The sequence below is a fragment of the Myotis yumanensis genome, unplaced genomic scaffold (genome assembly GCF_028538775.1).
Source record: "Myotis yumanensis isolate MYYU_CA2020_CCGP unplaced genomic scaffold, mMyoYum1.0.hap1 SCAF_18, whole genome shotgun sequence".
NCBI classification, from domain to species: Eukaryota; Metazoa; Chordata; class Mammalia; order Chiroptera; family Vespertilionidae; genus Myotis; species Myotis yumanensis.
This window is the reverse complement of record NW_027223769.1, coordinates 15,839,528-15,863,200: the sequence shown is the minus strand read 5'-3', so window position 1 is coordinate 15,863,200 and position 23,673 is coordinate 15,839,528. Positions and strand designations below refer to the sequence as shown.

Here is a 23,673-nt window from a genome sequence, read left to right as displayed (position 1 = left end):
TGTGTAGACAGGTTAACAAAAATGATACCATGCTACGGGTAACCTTCTTCAGCCTGATAGTTTTCACTTAATACTCCATCGTGGAGAGCCCTCGTGTTCGAAGACATTAGATCTACAACCTTTTTCAACGGCTGCAAAACATTTCTTAGCGTGGACCATGCCATTGCTCTAGTCATTCCTCTGTGCTGAGCAGTTAGGTTGTTTCCCAGTGTTTCTGCAGATGGATAATCCTTCCCTGAACACCCCGCAAAACACCCCTCATGCGAGTATTTCTCGAGGGTAGATGCCAAGAGGGTGAATGATTTTTTTTTTACTAGTTGCTGCTCAGTTGTCCTTGAAAGTGCCTATAACTAATTCCCCTTCACATCAGTTGTGTGTGAGCAAGACCCCATATCTGATACCCTACTCACCCCTTGGCATATCAAAGAGTCCTCATGTCACCATCTTTATAGTGTCTTTATATCTAAAGTGCCCAAGACAGTGTGGCTGACACACAGACGGTGAGCCACTAACACTGGCTCACATTCCTTTAGCTGGAATATCCTTTCCCATTGTGGTTCCCCCTCCCCTCACCTCCACCTGCTCACCCGCAGGCGTCTGCACAGGGGCCTCTCCTGAGCTCCGGGTTAGGTGAGGTTTTTCTGAGTCCAGCAATGCCCTCTCTCACTGCAGTCGATGAGCTGTATTACTTTTACACTTTCATGTGCCGTCTCTCCTACTAACCGCTGACCTGCTAGACACCATGGAATGAGCCTTTTTGCCTCTCTGTTTCCCCAACACCTGGCCCTGGACCCCACACCTAGTCGGCCTTCAATAAGAGATTTAAAATGAAGGCCATTGTCACGGAGCCACATCCTCAACAGAATGAAATCCCGTGAAAATGAACAGTGTATCGGCAGAAGGAGAAATTAAGCTGTCAATCTGCTGAACAGCAAAGATTTCTGTATTTCAGGTCTTTTAACGTGATGGAGCGGGAGGGAGGGGACTAAAGGTAAAACATAACAGAGCTGGAGAAAGGCTGTCCATTTTTAATCTGGAAAGCAATTAGCATGTCACTTCATTGCCATTGCCCGGGTGGGGGACAGGGCCTCTGCCTGTCGCTGTCTCCGAGTGACCATCTGCTGTCCTTCTGTCCTGCCCACTCAGGGACCACGGTGATGCGGATGACAGCCTTCGACGCGGACGACCCGGCCACAGATAACGCCCTCCTGCGGTATAATATCCGCCAGCAGACGCCTGACAAGCCGTCTCCCAACATGTTCTACATTGATCCTGAAAAAGGAGACATCGTCACCGTGGTGTCACCGGCACTGCTGGACCGGGAGGTGAGCTGAAAGGCACACATCTTCTTCAAGTGCGGCTGTCACGTGAGGGAAGATGTAGGGCTTTATGCCATAAAGGTGGAAATGAGATATTTACACAGGGCGGCGTGGGAAAACCTATAAAGGGAAATGGGGTATTATATGAACCCAAAACACACACTGTCAGTTCGAATTATTTGAGTTCGTTTTTAAACTGATGCCTCTGTGTCCTCAGCAACCACTTACTCTGAGCCCTAGTGATCGTGGACCCCAAACCTCACCTCTCTGCCATGAGGTTGAGGGAGGAGGGAGGGAGGAAAGACGGGGAGGGGGAGCTTTGTCCAAGATCAGTGATGGTCTCCCGTCACAGCAGGTGGCTTCGCCCTCGTTGCTCCCTCACACCTTCTGCTGCGCACACTGTTTCCCCGGGGCCGCCTTTCCTTCGGTCTCCGCTTGTCCCCCTTGAGGTTGTCCCTGCGACACCTCATCGGCTTCTGGGTCAGATGTCACAGACAGGTGGCACATCGACCTCACTGGTCCGTGCTCTTGCTCTGGTTTATCCCAGGGTGTTTTAAAGTTTTCACCTTAGTTGCCATGTCAAAGTATTTAGATTTTTATGTTTCTTTTTAAAAATTCCAACTTCTGGCCTTTCTGAAAGTCAGAAATTCTGGAAATTTGGGGCCCGGTTTCCGCATGTGGATACTTGGTAACATCAGATGTAAGGGTTACATGGCAGCTGCCCCAGTCCGGTGGGCCGTGTGCTTCTGCTCAGGTATGAGCCCTCCTCCGTGTGTCCCCTGGCCCTGCCCTTCCTCCTGAGCCCCAGGTCACTGCAGACTACCCTCATCGGAAAAGCCTCTCGAGCCTTCCAACACAGCGTACCAAACCTTGGGGGTTCCCGCCCACCCATCTACCCACTAGCCCCTCTGCCCAGCCCAAATCTGCCCCCCCCCCCCCAACACCACCACCCTGGTATTTCTTGCTCCCGACCTGGCATCACCCCAGAAGCATGAGTAGCAACCTGGACCTTCTACAAGTACCCTGCCTTGAAGTCACCGCTGGGTTTCCCTAATGGGTTCCATGCATATTCCCCTTGGTGTTTCTGATTAAACAGATCTTGGGTCAGAAATGCCTTCTCCTCTCCTTTCTGTTTCCCCTGCTCTATCACAAGTACTGGTTACACACACCTCCTCAGGGAAGCCGTCCTCCTCCACCTGAGCCTTCCACGGGTTCTTTCTCTAATCTCGGCCTTTCCCCCACCCCTGGCCATCACATGGCGTTTTCCATAAGCTCCTTTAAGTTGTCATTTGTCTCCTTAAAGAATATCCCCTTCTTCTTTGTCTAGACCTGTGTTGTCCAATGTGGTAACCACTAGTCACATGTAATTATTTAAGTCTAATTTTCAGCAATTGAAATTAAATGTAAAAAGGTTCTCAGTCAGACTAGGCAGATGTCAAGTACTCAGCAGCTTCATGTGGCCAGTGGTACTGTATTGGCCAGAACAGACGTAGAATATCACCATCAGCATAGACAGTCCTGCGGGCAAGGCTGGCCTAGGCTGTAAAGTACTTGAGCATAGAGACTGTGATCACAGGCGTGTGGGTACCCCATGGCCTGGCATAGTTTGAGCACTCCGAAAAAATTCTAATTGTATGGGCTCTGGTGTATAGACAAGAATGAATGGGAAAGGAGGCTAAGATTTTTATACTTCAGAGTGGGAAACAGTAGCTAGAAATGGGAAATTATTGCCAATGAGGGTGAGAATGAAATTTGCATAGAAACTATGGTTGTCACTTGAAAAAAGGTGATTGTTTCCATTTAAAAATAGAAAAGCAGGGGAAAAAAAGAACAGACTGAGTCAATTTCCTTCATTTTCTCTCCTATTCTCTTTTCAACCCTCCCTAGTATGTGGCTGCCTGACTGCCATACTATCTTCTTTGGAGGCAAGTAATTACTTTCCAACTCTATCATCCACCCAGGACGCCTGTGCGTACACACACACACACACACACACACACACACAATGCAGTGATTTTTCCATCTCAGTTCTCCTTTTACTGATAGAAAAGGTTTTGTCTCTATTTATAAATCAAAGTGATAACATAGTGGATTATTCCATTTTTTAAGGTTTGTTTGGCGACAGATGTGTTTCAAGCTCATTATCTCTTCATGTGGGTTTTGGCTAAGTTGCAATGAGTGTATAATTATGGGAGTTGAATTAAGCACTTCTAGCCACATACATAAACAGCTCCAAAAAAAAAAAAGGGACCAACACAATTTCACTGAAATTGGAAAATCAATGGAAATGAGTGAAGAATGTCACTTTTCTGTGAAGGTTCCCAGAGTTCAGTGCTGACCCAGCAGCATCTGCAAAGGAAGCGTCCTGGGCGTAGGCAAGCGTCGCCTGTGTACTTGTGCCGCTGTAGCTCCTTGTCGGCAAGCTGCTGAAGGATGAAATGAGACTCCGAGTCACTCATCTTTAAAGGGACAGAACTCACACAGCAGACAGACCTCTAGTTGGGGTTGCCCACAGTTTGCAATGTTTTCGTCTCACTGCCCTCCTATGCGTATGGCAGGTTCCCTCAGCAGGACTGGCAATTACTTTTCATTATTTCTGGACACCTTCCGAGTAAGCTCCTGTCTTAGGTGTGGTTTTAAACGTCTACTTTGGGACCATCTGGGCAGAATGTTTAACACAGATTAATCTCAAGAAAATATCCCATTGGGGGAGCCCAACGAACTTTGCATGATTCCAAGTGGTTTTAGGTTTAGTCACCCTGTCTTCGCTCACGGTACCTCAAACAGCGTATTTGGGGGTTGGACGCTGTGAGTGTAAACAAACAGGTCAGGGACCCCTGGGGAGCCGGGGCCCCTGAGGTTGTACAAGCAGTTTGCTCCCCTCCGGCCCCCACCTTGGTGGGAGTGGAGGCTCTGGAAACACACCGGCTGGTTGACATGCACTCAAATGATATGATATAAATTTTTCATTTTGATTTTCCATTAGAACCTTTCCTTTTATGAGTACTCCAAGGAGTCGGCATGCACTGTTTTCTGAGAACTTGCCTGTTTACCTTCCCTGCCTTTCACGTTTTTAATTTGTAATAAAACTTGTCAATGAGGGCAGTCAAGGACACCAGTAAATAATCATTTTTAAAATTTATTTTTCAGTTATAGTTGACATATCATATTGTATTCAGGTGTACAACATAGAGATTGGACAGTTATATACCTTATGAAGTGATCACCCTGGTAAGTCTCATATCCACCTGACAGCACACATACTAGTATTTATTACAGTGTTATTGACTATATTCGCTAGGCTGTACTTTATATCCCACCACTTTATTTATAACTGGCAAGTTGTACTTCTTAATCCCTTTCACCTTTTTTTGCTCATACCCCTTCCCACCTGGCAACCATCATTTTGTTCTCTGTATCTGGGAGTTTGTTTCTGTTTTGTTCTTTTGTTTGTTTTGTTTTTTAGATTCCACCTATAAGCGAAATCATATGGTATTTGTCTTTTTCTGTCTGACTTATTTCACTTAGCAAACACCCTCTAGGTCATCCATGTTGTTCCAAATGGCAAGATTTCTTTTTCACGACTGAATAATATTCCATTGTGTCTGTGTGTGAGTGTATCACTTCTTTACCCATTTATCTATTGATGGACATCGAGGTTGCTTTAATGTCTTGGCTATTATAACTAATGCTGCAGTGAACATAGGGGTGCCTATATCTTTTTGCATTAGTGTTTTTTATTTCTTTGAATAAATACCCAGAAGTGGAATTCCGGGTCATAAGGTAGTCCTGTTTTTAATTTTTTGAGGAACCTCCATACTGTTTTCCATTGTGGCAACATGTTACCATTGTTATTGTTGTCCTCTCTTCTTCCAACCCTCACTCCCCAGAATGTTCCAAGTGGGGCCAGCTGAGGCAGGCGCCCTCACGGAGCTGCTCCTCCCACACTTCCAGGAGAAAGGGATTTTATCTGGCTTGTTCCCTGACATATCCCCAGTCCTTACACATGTGAGATGCTCAAAACTATTGTGTTGAGGGATGGAAAGAAGGATGTGAGGAAGAGAGTGGCAGGCAGCGTGGAGTTTATGCCATATCTGTGTGCACAGGCTGCTGTCCGGCAGGATAATGAGGGTTCAGGTCAGCTGATGCTGCTTCTCTCTTAATTTCCTGGTATGTTTGGGGTGGTGCAGCCTCTGGACCCAGAGCGAATGCAGGGGCAAGACCACCCTCTCTCATCCACTCTGGGCAATGGGAAAATGCTGGAAGGCAGCCCACCTTCTGAGGACCCATAACTGACACCCCTCTACCTCCTAACCACGGTCATCAGCTGACCTGGCTGCCCATTTGACAGGCCAGCATTACCCAGCAGCTGCCATCCAGTGAGTGGACTGAGAAGTGAGCTATCCTTGAGATGTCCCTCCTCCACTGAGCAGTGACCTTGGGGAGAACAGGAGGACTCTGTGGAAAGTGATAGGGACAGTGGAAGTGACAATGGAAGGAAGGAAGGAAGGAAGGAAGGAGGGAGGGAGGGAGGGAGGGAAGGCAGGAAGGAAGGAAGGAAGGAAGGAAGGAAGGAAGGAAGGAAGGAAGGAAGGAAGGAAGGAAGGAAGGAAAAGAGGAAGGAAGGAACAAAGGAAGAGAGGAAGGAAGGAAGGAAGGAAGGAAGGGTGGATGAATGGACAGATGAGTAAATATCTAACAGATTGTCTGAGAACTTACTGCAAGACCCACATTCTAGCATGGGCATGTAAACAGAGGAAATTATTTTATTGAGTTGAGAGCTTGGTCGTGTCCTTGGGTACTCATCCAGTAATCGAATTTTTTCACCTTACACCTACCTTGTGTCAGGAACTGCGCTAGGCTCTAAAAACTACCATAGAATGAGATGAGCATGAAGATCTGGGTCTCTTGCTTAAATGTTTGGTGAAACATTTGGAGAAAGTAAGAGCCATATATCTTACTAAACAAAATTGGGTTCATTTGGGGCACCGTTTCATTCTTTTCTATAAGCATACTCAGCCCCTCATTCTGACAGCTCTGTCTATGGTTTTAAACTATGTCTCTCTGCATTACAAAATAAAATCAGATAAAGGCCTCTAACATTTGATAAATGGCTTTATTTAGTCTGTCGTCTTAGCTGCTAAAACAGAAATTCTTCAGCTAAAATCTGCCAACTTTTTAAACATAGTCACAATTTGCAGCCACTCAGAGTAACTAATGGTCAGTTTTGAGTGTTTTTTTCTTCTTCTGTTTCTTTCATTTTTCTTTTTGCAAATGGAAACAGTTTCTAAGAGGCCCTTAAAATTCCATCTTAACACTTGAACTGTGAGAGTACCATTAGTCTTTTTTAAGGCATTCGAACTGAGCACTTTGTTATCTTTGTTTGAATTCACCTTTATCTTACTATGTGATATCTTCCAAATAATCTAAGGAAAGTGATAGCCTACCCATAAAAATGTACATACAATAAAAAATACTAAGACTGTAAATGTAATTTATTTTCAATTTTCAGCTGGTAAAGGATTTTCTGAAACTTTATAACGCCCCCAATTTCTAGGCCAAATGTGAAAACAGAGGATTTCCTCCCTTCTTTCCATGGTAACTGTCACATAAGGACTTATTTTTAGATTTCTCTGCATTTATTTACTCTGAGAGATTCAGGAGTCCTTGAATATGTTAGGGGAAAAAACTAAAGAATGTTAGGGGGAACAGCTCATGCAAACTAGTCAATGAAATTGGATGTGTAGCTGCAAGTCTGAAGAACTATGTGTTTGGTCAAGATGATTTAAGTTAGAATATTGTCACGTAGGGTGCATCTCCAGAAACATACTAAATAAATCTATGAAAATGATGATATCAAGTCAAGCTGCCTGAAAATAAAACAATAGTAATAAAGGAGCGATTTTCAATCTTTTTCATCTCATGGCACACATAAATTAATTACTAAAATTCTGCAGCACACTAAAAAGTATATCTTTGGCCAATCGGACAAAAAATAGGTATAATTTTGATTCATTCAAATTTTGATTCCTGTTAGCTGTTGTTGTGTTTTGTTTTTTTTAACTTGACAATCTAAAGGAAAAAAGGTCAGTGCCCCTAAGTAATCAGGTATTGCCCTGGCCAGTGTTGCTCTATGGTTAGAGCATCAGCCTGTGCACTGAAGGTTTGATTCCTGGTCAAGGGGTGAGTTCAGAAGACAACCAATCTATGCATCTCTCTCACATCTATGTTTCTCTCTCTCATTCTCTCCCTTTCTTTTCTATCCTCCCTCCCTTCCTTCCTTCCTTCCTTCCACTCTATCTAAAATCAAAGGAAAAATATCCTGGGGCGAGAATTTTTTTTTTTAAGTCAGGTATTGCATGTTTTAGAAATTCTTGTAGCACACTGGTTGAAAATCACTGTAATAAAGAATAGCATTTCTCCCATGCTTTGAATGCGTGCTAGAAGTAGTTTTCATACTCTCAGGAAAATAAATGTTTTCAGCCTCTCTGATCTAATGCTAATACTTTTCTCATTATCTTCATGTTTAAAACATTGGCAGTAATTACACACAATTCAATCATGCTGTCAAGAATATCCTCTTTCTTTGTCTTAGTGGGTGGGACCAGAATTATTTAGATAGTAGCATCCTCATCTTTTCTGTGAGGTATTTACTCATAAATATTTTTGTTGGGATAATCTCCTCCATTTTTATATCACTTGCTGCAGAGAAAATGGAGGTGGGGGGAAATAGATGTAAATAAATTTTTATTATTTTTAGAACAGCGCATTATCCTTGCAAATGAAACACAGATGGTGAGCCACACCTATGCGAATTGCACTTGCTCTGTTGTGTCAGCAGATAAAATGAAACAGGACATACCTAAGGCAGGGTGCTGAGCCCTGGGTCTGAAATCCAGCGGCAAGCATGCCGACCTCCCGCTGATGACAATGGGGTGAGAGATGGGGAGAACAGGGCTTTACTGGGGGACCTCCTTCACTTCCCCATTCTGGATAAATTCTGGCAGGAGCCCTTGATGAGTCTCAGAGCTCTGTTGGCGACTTAACCATCTCCCCCACACTCCATGTTTGGCCTATCAACCCATTATAGTTAGGGCTGTGTCTGGTCACCTAGTATAACCTCAACTTAGCAGAAACCTGATCGGAGAGTCATTGGCCAAGGGCATGGGTGCTGGCTATAATCTGTGGATTCAGAGCTACCTCTACCTCTTATCAGATGTGAGAACTTGGGCAAGTCACTTAACCTCTCTAAGCCTCAGTTTCTTCATCTGCCACAATGAGAATCACCATACCCCCCAATTCATAGGCTTATCAGGAAGATTAAATAAGACATGTCACCCTGTAATTACTAATTGATATTAGTTATTTTCATGATAGACAATGAGGTTGAAGAAGGAATGTGAAGGAAGTACATTTATGCTCTACCCACACAGCAGAGAATCAGGCAGGCTCTTGGTGTTCAATGAAACACTGAGGTAATCTAGCTGCCAACATTCAGGGACAAAATGTGACACACATGTATGGAGAACCTACCAATGTTTGTTGAATCCATGATACAGTGCTAGACATCAGAGATGCAAAACTCAAGCTGCCTGATAAGGAAGTAAAGCAGATGTGTTGATAGCAAACACACACAAATATGTGCTGTTTGAATGATGCTTTAATGGATGAGTGGAAACCTGCACTGAGGAAGCTGAGGGAAGGGCATTATTAGGACAAGAACAGCGTAAGCAAAGGCATGGCAAGAACGAATAGGAAATCGAGGTGTCCTGTTGACAGACCCAAAAAAGGGCGGGGAGTTGATACACGATTGCAAAGGGCTTCAAATGTCATCCTACGCATTATGGGTATATCCTACTGTAAATGCAATGCCGCCAACCATATTTAAACATTACATACAGCTCTGTTAAACACAGTGTTCTCAGAGCTGTGACATGGGAGAGAAAGCTGGTAAGTGAAAGGAGAGATCAGTAGCAAAGCAAAGACATTGGGAGACAGTCGAGAATGCTTGGTGAGTGATGAGTTTTTATTCACAGAGATTTCTAGCCTTCCCAAGGGGAGAGACGAGGAGTTACCACTCGAATCTAAATTCCCCAATTGTTAATTAGATTAGTAGACAGCCTATTTTGGATCTTCTGTTCTTGTGCATCTTAAAGTATGAGACAATCAGTAGTTACTTGGCACATGTTGAATCCAGAGACTCAACTTTGTCATTACGAGAGATTCATCCTTTGGAATTTAACAGATGTTTAATTCTCTAATCTTTTTCTTTCTTTCTCCTTTTGCTTTTATATGGTAAAATAAAATAAGTGTGAAGATGAATTTAGAATACTTCTGACTACTTTTTTCTGTCATTTTAAAGCTCTCCATCTTATTTTCTGTGAAGTACTCTATAAAACTGAAGTAGTATTTCTTTTGGGGGGGAAAAGTTTCTTTAGAGAGCAATTTAGTTCCTTTTATTAGCCAAGAACTATGTAGCATGGTAAGGCCTGTTTTACTCCACTGACAGATTTCCAGCTACTGTGCTGAAATGACATTGTTCTAAACCCCATCCCTATGAAGTCCCAGTCAGTGAGATACCCTCCAATTTAGAAAGACCGTCTGGTTCGGTTCTGACTTTGAACTGGTGGAGAAAATAGGGAAGAGCTTTGCTTCTACCATATTGGAACAAGCATTATTTAAGAAAAGTTGCTTGAGAGTCTTTGGAAAGTAGCTATTGCAAACTTACCTTTAATATACTTAGCTCCTAGCCAGGACGGGGTTATTACAACAGCTGTGGGATGCTTCCATTATGAAGCATTTAAAGGGAAAATGACCAGGAGCTAGAATACTGAGATTAAGGCGAGCTAGAATAGACCATTTCAAGACATAATGACATCTCAAAATGCCTCGGATCCACATTTCTTTCAGTTTTGTTTTAAGTCGGCGGGGGTGGGGGAGGGTCTCCTTTGCTATGCTTTTCTAGAGGATGAAATTTGTTGATATTACTTGGTGTTCTAAAGGCACAATCAACTTTATTGGATATGTGGCATGACGATATCACATCGAGAATGAAACGACTTCAAAGTATAGGATCATCTATTGGATTAGAGGTAGACACACTTTCTCTTTAGGGGCCAGATAATAAATGGTTTAGGTTTTGTGGGCCAAAAGGCAAAATTAAGAATATTATGTAGGGCCAAAACTGGTTTGGCTCAGTGGATAGAACGTCGGCCTGCGGACTGAGAGGTCCCGGGTTCGATTCCAGTCAAGGGCATGTACCTGGGTTGCGGGCACATCCCTGGTGGGGGATGTGCAAGAGGCAGCTGATCAATGTTTCTCTCTCATCGATGTTTCTAACTCTCTCTATCTCTCTCCCTTCCTCTCTGTGAAAAATCAATAAAATATATTTTTTTAAAAAAAGAATATTATGTAGGTACTTATATAATCATTTAAAATGTAAACCATCAAAAAAAGACATTTTTAGCTGATGAGCCATTAAAAACCAGGCAGTGGACTAGATTGGCCCATGGGCCATCATTGGCCAACCCTGACCTATTAAATCATTGATCGAAATGGTCAAATAGTAGCAGTTTCATCTATTGATTGATGCATGTGTTCACGTGTCTGTATCTGAGGTCCATCCTAAAAATATTCATCACACTTATTAATCAAACTTAAAGCTGGATTATAGGGACAGAAATTGGGTCATGAGTGATGAGTCTGATTTCACTTTTTGTCAGAATAGTCCATTCCCCATGATTAAGAAACAAATGATTTCAGATACTTGTTAATTAATTCTAAACTCAAAATTTGGTTACAATAATTAAAGCAACTAGTTCAACCCAAAAGTAATAAAACAGAAAGTGCTACCTAGACGTACACTAAATACTAGATGAACCCATTTGCGATGACTATTTTTTGTCATGTGAGAGCCCTGGTAGCAGGAAGAATAGGGTGTGAGAACACTGGGGTGGGAGGGGAGATTTCCCAGAAGAGGGAACACTTCTTTGACCTGAGTCTGGAGCTGGATGAAATTGTTCACAAAACCTCTGTGGTTCTGGGCATCTTTGTGGCTTGAGTAACTGGTAGCCATAGGTATGATTTCCATGTCATTGGAAATCCTCTTCTCCCACATCACCATTAATGCTCCAGAGGCTCCACTGTGTGGAAGGAAATAGCATAAATCAGAGAACAAACCCCTTATGTTGTAACTGTGTCTCAGTTTTGTCACCTCTAAAATGGGAATCATAACAGTGCCTCCCTCAAAGAGCTGTTGGGAGGATTAAATTAATTAATACACACGTGTACGTAGAAGATAGCAGGTCTGAGCTGGCTATGGCTGTTATCTGTATTTTCTAGTTTGGATGCAGTCACCATGTGTTGTTTGGGTAATAAAAATACAATTCTGTTCACCCTTTAAAAAAGCAGCAATATCTCGGTCCTAAGGGCAGAGGACACCACACCACAATGGATGGAGGGGCAGCAGGACTGTCACCTTTGAGTTCAGAGACTGGTTTCCACGTGAGCCAGTTTCTTCACTGACCAAACAGTGGGAGTCTTACCAGGCATCATGGCCTTTGCCAGTATTGCTAAGATCACATTTCAAATGTCAGGAAAATACGTTTGTAAAGGTGTACTGAGGTAAATCTTGTCAAAACTTCCTCCCCTGCAACGATAAGCATTCTCATTCCTTTTAGCGACACGACCACAACAGTGGCTTTCCTATCGGAACCCACGCTGACGAGCTGCTCACTTTTTCTCTCACCAGTTCCAATGTGCAGCTTAATAGACACATTGTGGTATGTGTTTCTGTGTTCTCAAGGCAGCCCCGGGAAATGAATTTCTTTTGACCTTTGCAAAGAACAGCTATAGAAATAACTGTCAAAGGTCAATAAACGGCCTCTCTGTTTATGGACCTCAAAAGTAAGAACCAAAATTAAATTCCTTTAGATATTTTCTCTCTCTTGTGAACTGTTTTTAGACTTATTTTTCTCTGTGGAAGACTCGTTAGGTCCTAATTCTAGTTTTCTATCTCCTTGGGCTCTGGGGCTCTGGGGTGGGAAAGAAATGAGAGCCTTCTGCATTCTCACCTCTTCCTGACGCTAGGTTATGTAATATAGGTGAGGCAGCTATAGTGTGGACAAGCACAGCCATCAATTTGTTCAGCCAGGCATTAAACTAGGGCCATAGCACTCACAAGATTACCACATCCACTTTACCATATGGCAACGAGTCCTGAGTGCTGACAGGACTTGCCTGATTCACATGCTGGAGAGCCAGGGAACTGGACTCGACCCTGAGCTTTGGCTTCCTCTACTCACCTAGGCTGCAGAGGGAAAGGCATGGGCCAGAGTGAGGGGGGAATCTTGACACCTAAAGGATAGCCATAGGGTTTATAAAATCTGTATCAGGGATTTCTTTGTTCTTTGAGCTAAACCACTTCACACATTTGGGAAGTTTGACTCAGTGTTCCCAACTCTCCCCTTAGAAAGGCTGTGTGGTGTAATGGCTCAGAGGTTGGGCCTGGGAATTCTAGACCCTGAGGAGGAATTTGGTCACTGCATCCTGTTATCTGTGTGACCTTGGGCAAGTCACTTCCCCTCTCTGAGCTTTAGTTTCCTCACCTATAAAATGGAGCTCATAACATGACCTATGAGATAGGCAGAATAACCCTCCCTCCTTCCCCCCAAAATAGGTCCTTATCCTAATACCCAGGACCTGTGAATATGTTACCTTAAAGGCAAAAGGAAATTTGCAGATGTAATTAAGTCAGGGATATTGAGATACAGAGCTCATTCTGGATTTTCCTTTTGAGCCTTATGTAATCACAAGGGTCCTTGTGAGGGGGAGGCCGAAGGGTCAGAGTCAGAGAAACCAAGATTTAAATGTGCTACATTCCTGTCTTTGAAAATAGAGGAAGGGGACACAACCCAAGAGGTGTAGACAACTTCTAGAACCTGGAAAAGGCAAGGAAACAAGTTCACCCCTAAAACCTGTGGAAGTAACACAGCCCTGCCAGCACCCGATGTTGCCCAGTGAAACCACTTTAGACTTCTGACCTCCAGAACTAGAAGATAAATCCATGTTGTTCTCAAGTCACTAAATTGTATCATTCAGTGCTGCAGCCATAGGGAACGAATACAACCAGCTTTGCATGGTTTGGAGGACTGAAGGTGATGATGTGGGAAGAGCATCAACTTTGGCACAAAAAAACTCTCAACAGTAGTCATTACCAGTCATAAAATAATGATAAGACTTGAGGAGGACACAAATATGTTCTAACCAGAGGTGGCGTCTCTGTGATGAGATCTTTCTAAGGCATGGCTATGGATACCCCAGGGCCTCTCTGGAAGATTGAGTGGCTGCCATCCAACCCAACTAGTCTCCCGAGTCCATGGATGGAAATGTCAGTGTTCCCTCCAGGAGGTGGCTTCCACTAGCTCTCATCAGGGGCATAGTGTAGGCTGTTGATTCTGCTTTAGTTCCATAAAACCAGCCTTCCAGACTCTTCACAAGAGTGGTTCTTAGTAGCCAGATCTGCACATTGTTAAGTGCTTGATATATGTTAATGAGAGCGGTCTATCCTCATCCCTTAAGCAAAGGGTAGAAGGTGAGGCCTTGATTCCTTCAAGAAAATGCTGTTGTGCTGAGGTGCTAGGAGTTCATGAATAGTGCCTTTCCTTTCCCTCTCAAATTAGAACCCTAAGGAATGAGACACAGGGAAACCATAGATTTGGTTACCAATGAAGCTGAATGATGAGCAGAGCCATGAGTCTGTGGCCAAATAAACTTGCTGATATTTTATGCTTGAATTCCAGACTTAGCCCCAACCAGTAATGGGTGATATGAAACAACCATAGGCTGAACCTGACTGGGTGGGGCCTACCCCAGGAATCTTCTGCTAGGTAGAGGGTCAGAGTCTGGGGCAGAGAAAGAGGTGGGGACAGAGGGAGAAGAGAGAAACAGGAGACGGAGAGAGAGCCACCCTCACAATCTAATACCCCATCCCTTCCAACAGATAGAGTTGGGGCAGGGTGGCCCCTAGCCCATAAACCACCTGGAGTGGAAACAGAATTCACACCCAGGTCTTTGTGAACCCAAGGAGGCTATCATCATGGTTTGCTCTTCTACTCACAACAAACAGGATTTGAAATCCTTCCAGACCATCGGGTCATGAAGGAATAGAAAATCAAAGGGGAGGGAAGAAGTCACTGTCTTCAGGGGCCTTAACTCCTTAATTTGGGACTGAAGCAAGGCTGCTCAGACTGGAGGGTGAGGAAAAGCTAGTCTGGATCCTCTGAAAGATGAGGAACTGCTTGATCTCGTTGGGAGGTCAATTTATAGGGAGGGACTCATGGCTGAGAATCCAGTTCTTATGGCCGCCTGCGGCCCTTGAATCCAGATGCCAACAGATGAGATGGAAGAAAGACCAGCAAGTGCAGTGGCTCCTCTGTCTAACCTCCTTGGTTTATAATCTGACTCCAGCTTTCTGATTTTATCTCCTGCTACTATTTCCCTAACTCACACCACATTCCACTGATTTCAACATATTCCCTTTCTCTCAAAGTTGAGGCACTTCTTACTTTTGCATGTTATGGTAGCCAGCCCCTAGTGGGCCTCCAGTGATTCTCACTTCCTGGTATCCATGCTCTTATGTAGTCCCCTTCCAAACTGAACACAGATGACCTGTGTACCCAATAGGATCTAGCACAAATGACATTGAAGGACTTCCAAGCCTAGGTTACTCTTGTTCTTTCTTGCTATGGGAAAGCCAACTGCCATGTTGTGGACACTCAAGTAGCCCTATGGAGAGGCCACATGGCAAACAATTGAGGCCACCTGACAATAGCCAGCACTGTCTCACCAGCAGTGTGACTGAGCCATCTTGGAAGTAGACCCTCTTGTCCAGTCAAGCTTTTATTTTATTTTATTTTTTAAATATATTTTTTTACAGAGAGGAAGGGAGAGGGATAGAGAGTTAGAAACATCGATGAGAGAGAAATATTGATCAGCTGCCTCCTGTACACACCCTACTGGGGATGTGCCTGCAACCAAGGTACATGCCCTTGACCGGAATCGAACCTGGGACCCTTCAGGCCAACACTCTATCCACTGAGCCAAACCGGTTAGGGCCAGCCAAGCTTTTAGATAACTACAGCCTCACCAACATCTTGATGTCCAACTATTAAAGTCATGGTACCTGAATCACCCAGCTAAGCAGCTTCTAAATTCCTGACCAATAGTAACTGTGAGATAATAAATGTTTATCATTACTTTAAAGCACTAAGTTGGGGCAATTTGTTATGCAGCAATAGATAGCTAACACACATATATTGTGACCTCGGCTAAAATTGCTGCCCATTTCCCTGTTATCCTCCCAGATTTGGTTTGCATATCTCCTCTTTGGAGCCTTCCCACACCTCCTTGGCTGAATGGATTGCTCCCGCTTCAGTTTTGCACAGAAATTATTTAATATCACATTAGTGAAGTCATCACAAGGAAAAACAATGTTGTGATTATGGGTCTCTCTTCAACTCTGGGCTTCATGGAAGGTATTCATACTTTAAAGAGGTATTGTTCCTAATAGGGGGTCAGAAGATGGCTGAATAAATAAAGAGCACATCGAGGAACCTGGGGAAATTATTAAAGCCAAATACATTAGAAGCCAATGGTATTTTCAAAGCACATCTGACTAGAAAGGCTAAGTCCTTTCACAGGGTTTACAAGCAGCATTAACTACTGCATAGTCTTAATCCCATTTTTAACAGTAGAGTAATGATAATTGGTTGCTTCTTCGGAAGGGAATTAGAGAACCAAGAAATGTTTCCAAAAGCAATTGCAATGTTTAACTGAGCCAGACTGTTGGTATCTAATGCCCCCATGCCTGTTGGCATATCTGTCTGAATTGCCTCATCCCGTCTAATGGCATATGCTCAAACATCCTTGTTTTTAAATAAAAATTGACCAAAAATCTTGTTACTTAATTTAAAAGAATTTTGCTTAATAAATGTTGAGTCGACCAGATCAGGGCAGTAATTTCCTTCTAGTGTCCCTGGTTCAACAACTTACTTATTGGGGTTCTGAAGGGCAGCAGAAAGGAGATGGAATGGAAAATTAGTGGTAAATTGTGCATCCCCTCAGACCTGCTTGCCCATCAACCATTTGACTCTTGGGTTAAATAACATAGCAGTGGCCAGGAGTGGCCCATCCAGCTCCCCTACCACTCACCACTCCCATATGGGCTGCTGGCTTCTTAATCCCTGCACCTGACTCCCTGGAGACTTGTCTCACCACAGAAGTGTGGTCACTCTGCTCAGTGATTTAGTGCTCAGGGAGCAGCCATCGACCTGTGAGACAAGAGCTGGTAGATAAACACCCATCCTCACCCTTCAATAGTACATCTCTGACATGTGTTCTACAGTCCCCCTGTGGAACTGAACACCAGCTGCCCATAGCACTAACCTCATTAGTGCCTGTGTACTGGTTTTTCTTTTCCATTTTTGTCTCACTTCTCTTATTCCCTCAAGTGTGCCTCTTAAGTCACCTCCTATAGAAGCTATTTACATCCAAATCCTTGTCTTAGGGTCTGCTTCTGGGAGAACAAAATGAAGACAGAGCTTGTGGGCTCCAATCTTCCCTTGGGCCTCTGTATTTAAGATGTCATACAACAGTCCACAGGTGCACGGATGGCTGAGCTGTGCTGACCCGAGTGATCTCTGTGCATGTGTACTTTGTCATGCTGCTAATGGGTGCATAGAGTTAAGGGCTCAGACCAAAGTGTGTGTTTATAGCGAACATAGCTATAGGCACAGATGGGTGTGTGCTTGTCTGCTACAGGCATCTGTGGAGTGTGTGTAGTATGCATGCACCACAGAAGCCCTCTGTCCTCCCTTCCCAAAGTCCTATGTGAAGCTGAGATTCCAGAGTCCTCCATTCAACCCTCTCCTCACCACCCCTCAGGGCCTGCCCTCTCTGAAGGGCTCTACTCTCCTAGCCTGGAGTTCCAAAGATTGGGAGCTGACGCCCACCTTGATGGTGTTCACACAGTTTATCAGAAGGCAGGCATGGAAATGATTCTTTAAACAAAAGTGATGTATGAGACCAGGGAAATGCCATGGGCAGAGAAGTCCCTTTGTCACAGAGGGCTGGAGAAGGTGGCTGGGAATGGATAACTTCAGCTGGGAGTTTAGAACACTGATCTGGAAACCTTCTCTGTCCAAGGCCACATAGTATATGTTTTAGGTTTTGTGGGCCATGTGGTCTCTGCTATAAATACTCAACTCAACTTTGCCATTGTAGCACAAAAGCACCCATAGACAACACATAAACAAATGAGCTGTGTTCCAATAAAACTTTATTTATAAAAGCAGAGGTGAACCAGATTTGGACCATTGGACCATAGATTGCTGACCTCTGACTTAAAACATTTAAAGAAAAAAAACAATTCTAGGAAGAGAAGGAGGATGACTTTTTGGCAGAGGGAAGAAAACATACAAAGGCAAATATTAGAAAGTGAGAGGTAATGAAACAAACTTGAGTTATCAAGGAGTCCTTGTTTGGCAATAAAAAAACAACATTAATCATAGGAACTAACTTTCATTGAATACTCATTATGAGCCATTCATTGGGATAAATACATTCCATGAAATCTCATTTAAATCTTACTCTCTATGGGTTCGGGGGACTATTGTTTTCTTCACAGTATATATGAGCAGACTAAGCTCAAGAGGGTAGATGACTTGCCCAGGTCACACAGCTGGCAGGTGGCCAGGAGGCAGGAACCTGGACAGATGTTGGAAGCCTGGGAGGATGCTGTGGGCACATCTCTTTTGTGTCTGTCATTAAGTCACTTTAATGGGTTTTTAAAAATGTTTTTGCTTTGTTTTACAAATGGTATTTGATTTCTTGATGCAGCCCAGTAGCCATGTGAGTGAATGGCTGAGCTATAGCTGATGGGTTTCTCCTGAGGCTATTTTGTAAGAGAGAACAGAAAAAGAGTGAGATATTTAAATTCTTCGGTGATATTGGTTTAGAATAGATAAAGTGAAGAACATTTTTATTCACATTAGAAGTGATAGTTGGATGTGTGTAATTGTTTGCTCTCCGAGATGGAGAGAGGACACAGCACAGATCTTAGAATGTGAAATATGAATTTAGATGACATTTCGAGGAAACTGATAAACACACCATCCCTCAATTGGACTTCACTTGCCTGTGAAAATTCTTTTGCTGCCTATAAATGATACAGTATGATTTGAAATTATAGAGATAAGTGGACCAAATCTGACAGAATATTAAAAATACACAACAAACCAATGAGAGAATAATTTTCTTTCTTTGGCAAAAGTTTCCATTTCTCAAAATGTTATCGGGAAATTAGAGGTATCTTGACAGCTAACAATAACCCTTGGAATAGGAAAATGTTAAGGACTGCAGGAGTTGTGAAATCCTGCCCTGAATTCTCCCACAGAAAGAAAGAGACCCAGGAAACAGCAGTATAAGCTGGTATCCTCGACATCAATGTTTCATTTCCAACATGGGCTTGGGGTGTTTATCTCCTTATAGATCAGCGGTTCTCAACCTGTGGGTCGTGACCCCTTTGGTGGTTGAACGACCCTTTCACAGGGGTTGCCTAAGACCATCCTGCCTATCAGATAGTTACATTAAAATTCATAACAGCAGCAACATTACAGTTATGAAGTAGCAACGAAAATAATTTTATGGTTGGGTCACAACATGAGGAACTATTTAAAGGGCCAGAATGTTGAGAACCACTGTTATAGATAGAACCAGACTTTCTAACCCAATTAGCATGCTTTCTTCCACCCACCTGTATAGATGGTCACTTTGAAGAGGTGTGTGTGTGTGTGTGTGTGTGTGTGTGTGTGTGTGTCCTGGAAAAGTCAAATGAAGAGAACTGAGAACAATTACATTTAGTAAAGGTATTTTACAGCATCAGTGATATAGGTCCAATGATATAGGTTCCCAGGGTTTGAAATTTCACACACAAAAAAATTGCTCCTCAAAAACTTTGAGAACTAGGAAAATGCCTACCAACTTTTAATTTTTCCAAGTAAGAATATTTTTAAATGTGCAGCATTGTTATACCTTCTCATGAAAGAAAGGATAATTCATGTACTAACTAACTCATTCACATGCATGCACATGCACATGCAAAACACAATTACACACGTATTCATCCACATACATATACACACTCTCACATAGAAAGCGGCAGGCCATAAACTCAGAGTGAATAAAATTGAGTAAATGTGCCCAGCTGGTATTGTTCAGTGGATGGGTGTTGACCCATACAACAGGAGGTCTTTGGTTCAATGCCCTGTCAGGACACATGCCCAGGTTGTGGGCTTGATCCCCAGTAGGGGATGTGTAGGAAGCAGCTAATCGATGATGTTTCTATCTCTCTTTCCCTCTCCCTTCCTCTCTCTAAAATGAATAGAAAAGCATATAAAAATATTTTAATAAAAAATGTGAGTGAATGTAACCATATGAACAAATTCATTATGCTTATCTTGCTAAAGAGCAATAAAAATTCTGAAATAGATATATATATCACATAACAATGTAAGATACTAAGAACAAGAAGAAAATATTCCAGCTGTAATAGGAGACAGAATGAAAAATAAAGTAAAAAGGAAGGTGTTAAGGTAGGAAACCCTAATACACTAGCAATGGACTCTGAATGTTCAATGAGAAATAAGCCCAATGCCAGCAGCCACTTGGGGACCCAGGCTCTGGGGTTCATCACTTCCTAGGTTTGGGGCTGGGCAGGTTGTTTAAGCACCCCCACCCTCATAGGGGGCCAATGAAAGCATCTACATCACAGTGCTATCGCCTGGTTAGTAGTTCCAGCATGTGATTAGCCTCCAGTGTTAGCTAGTAGCACTGGAAAGTCTTTTGTTTTGTTTTTTAAGAAAAAGAAAAGGAAATGCTTGGAGAAGAAATATTTTCCACATGAGCATTCATAGTGACATTGATGTAGATTGTTCTCCAAATGTGCACCAGGACATCAGCATCACCTGGGAACCTCTTTGAAAAGCTCATTTGTTTTGCTTCTCTTTGGGGGTGGGGACCCACAATCTGTGTTTTCAACAAACCCTAGATGATGCCAGCCCACACTGGCATTGAGAACCACTGATCAAATCCCAGTCCTTCAGAGCCAACTAAATCCAGGACATGTTTCACAGATTGGACAAAAATAAAGCAAGAAAGAAAAGCCCAGATCTCTTTGGGTTGAACCTCATTTTAAGCTCCAGGATTAGGCTGGTAAAACAATTCAAGACTTTTCTTTGAGCCTATAATGCCTGCTAGTACCACAGGAAATGGGTTTTGAAACAAAGTAAGCTGAGTTGGATTTACTTTTTGCCCAAGTTGGCAAGCATTGAGCAAAGATAAATGGCCAGGCCTGAAGATGACCTTATCACACAGCCTCTCACTCAGACCGTGACGACAGGAAGCCAGGTGAAAAGGCTGCACCAAAACGCCGTGGCTGGAACTCTCAGAACCTCCTTATTCTGACTGATGGCAGTTGTGTACCCGGAAAACTTCTCCAAAAGGCACAAAACAAACTTCTTTATTCAGTGCAAAGACAAACAACTGCTTGAACCAAGTTCCAGATCACATTTTGCCAGCCCTTCTCCTGTCTCCAATAGTTGGTAAAGACTTACACAAAAAGTAGGAAAGTGAAGGGCAGAAAAAGTAAGCACATGTTTTTGGCCAAAATTTGCCTCATACTGTCTTGGAGGTTAAAAGTTTGTCACCAGTAGCTAAAAGCATTGACATTACAATGAAAATAGCTTGTGTGCTATGTAGGAATACAGTATGGGCTTAGGGTCAATTACTGACACAGCCATCATTTGTCATGCTTTTACTGTGGCAGGCAATGCTCTTTGTCCCCTGTATTTACAGAAATTTCATCCTTATTGCCACCCTAAGCACTAAGTGCCATTATCACTCTCTTTCTAGGTTGAATAGTGTCCCCTAAAAGGTCAAGTGCCCCCAGAACTTCAAAATGTGACTTTGTTTGGAAATAAGGTCTTTGCAGAGATAGAGTTGACCCTTGTACAACGCATGGGTCAGGGCACCGAACCCAGTACTGTCCAAAATTTGGTATAAGTTAGCTCTCTGCCTTTGCGGATTCCCAACCCCAGAGATGACCCTTGAACAATGCAGGTTTGAACTACGAGAGTCAATTGGGGGGAAAAAACAGCTATCAGGGGATGCAAGCAGTTCAACCATGATTAGATGAGGCCATATTGGGTTCCGGTGGGCCCTTCTCTTTTTTAAGGATTCCAATGTGGTGGAATCCTTAAAAAAAGAGAAGTGGAACACAGAAGAAATGGGCAGAATGCCATGTGAAGATGAAGGCAGAGACTGGGTGGATGTCTACAAACCTAGACAGGCCTGAATCTCCAGCAAACCCCCAGAAGCTAGGAGAGAGGCCTGGGCAGGCTCCCTCAGAGCCTCCAGAAGGAGCCAACCCTGCCGCCGACACCTTAATCCCCCACTTCCGGCCTCCAGAGCTGTGAGAAACACATTCCTACTAAGTCACCCAGTTTGGGATTCTTTGTTACGGGATCCCAAGGACATTTATATACCCCATTTGGACATACACAAATGTAGGCTCAGAGAGGCCGCCTTCTGCCCTGTGTGCTCTGGGTCAGCTGGGGAGAGCTTTGGGTAAGTCATTTCACACTTCTGGGCTCTGTGTTCTGCAGAATTAGCAAATTTACAAGTGAGGACTCGAACCTCATCTGTGTGATTGGATTGGATGATTTTTAAGGATACTCCTAACCAACTTTGAGCCTCTTTGATTAAAATTCTGGGAGCTTTGAAACAACCACTAGAAAACTCATTTACACAGCATTTCCCATGTAAGCTTTGCTCTTTCTCTGCAGTAACTCCAGTGCCTGTCTTTTCGTGAACTGAGGAAGACTTAACAAGGAGTATAAAGAACCAGTCAGGACTGGTTCTTATTTCAAACATCTGCATGTGTTTGGTCTTTTCAGTGACACCATTGTGGAGGGCTCTGTCATCAGGAGAGAAATCTTACACAGTGTTGTAATTTCTCTTGGTGCCAGTTAGAGAACGATCCCAGTTTAGATTCGCTGGGGTGAATGATTAGAAAATTGCCCCAACTGTCAAAGTTTTCCATGTTAAAAAGAAATGCAAATTTTCTCAAATACTTAGAATTTCTAGATGTCACAACAGAGATATTACCAAAATGTGAGAATCAGGGTTTTATAATCAAGGAAGAAAAATACATCCTTTTTCCAAAAGCTACAATATTTGTTTGAGTGTGTGAAGGAATAAAAAAACATACCAAACAAAGCATTCATTTTATTCAGAAATAAAATAAATTAATAAGTTGCTTTTTAAAATGTATAAAGAATGTAGCAGCAAAAAATAAAATGGTGTGTGTGTGTGTGTGTGTGTGTGTGCCAGAGAAAGAGAAAAGAAATAAAAAGCTGATATATGTGGGTATAACATTATCTTATTACCCATATTCTTTATATTGGATGAGTTGCTTCCATTCCTATTCCAACCCAGAAAGTTAATTCAAAACCTAGTGGTTTATTCAAAAACTTGGTTTTCCAAGACTTTATCCAGTGGGTTGTTATCTTTGCCACAAATATGTGTAACAGAAAGGAGTGTCCTGGAAGAGCTCCCCTGTCATTTGTTGATCCGCAGGGGTGGATAGCAAGTGTCCACCAAGCCAAGTACTTTGCACTGTTTGAAATGTTCCTTTGTCGTGCTAACTATGGAATGAAAAGCCAAAAGCATTCAACATCCAGACTGTCTGGCCTGGGGAGCGTTGCTCAGTTCTGAAGCTCTCTTCTCTTCAGAGTTGGGAGCACTCTATCATTCTGAGATCTTGAGCCAGGCTTTCAAGACATTTCTCTCTGCGAACACTCCACTAATTTCCTGCCCACAAAAACACGGCCAGCGTCACAGTACGCTAATGTCTGAGGCCAAATCAAGAAGCCAAGGATCTGATTTTATTTCACATTTTCAAAATGGAACTAAACTTTGCAGAAAGCAATTTGCAGGAAACAATTCTTTACAGTACAATGAGTTATGGGCTCTCTCAATGGAGGATTGGCTCATTCTGGAGATGGGATTTTAATGTGGGAGCTTGCTTACTCGTGTTATGGAGGGCAGCTATCTGAATTGTTCTCTCTCTTATTTATAAAGGCAGATAAATTTTATGGATTAGCAGATAATTTTTAAGCACCTACTCCCTCCCGGGTGCAGCCTTTGGAAATGAGAGTATAGCGGTAGATAAGCCAGCTGCAGCCACTGTCATCATGGAATTTATAGCTTAGCAAAGAAAATGTTAAATAAAAAGTGA

The 23,673-nt window shown here is 43.0% G+C and overlaps 1 protein-coding gene across 1 annotated transcript in view; it reads left to right on the top strand.

The window, feature by feature from the left end:
- The window catches only part of CDH13 (cadherin 13), a 1,029,479-nt gene that overhangs the window by 785,032 nt on the left and 220,774 nt on the right, over window positions 1-23,673 (top strand). The window contains exon 7 of the mRNA XM_070398947.1: window positions 1,147-1,325. Within this exon, the coding sequence (XP_070255048.1) occupies window positions 1,147-1,325 (179 nt within the window). The remainder of the gene's footprint in view (window positions 1-1,146; window positions 1,326-23,673) is intronic.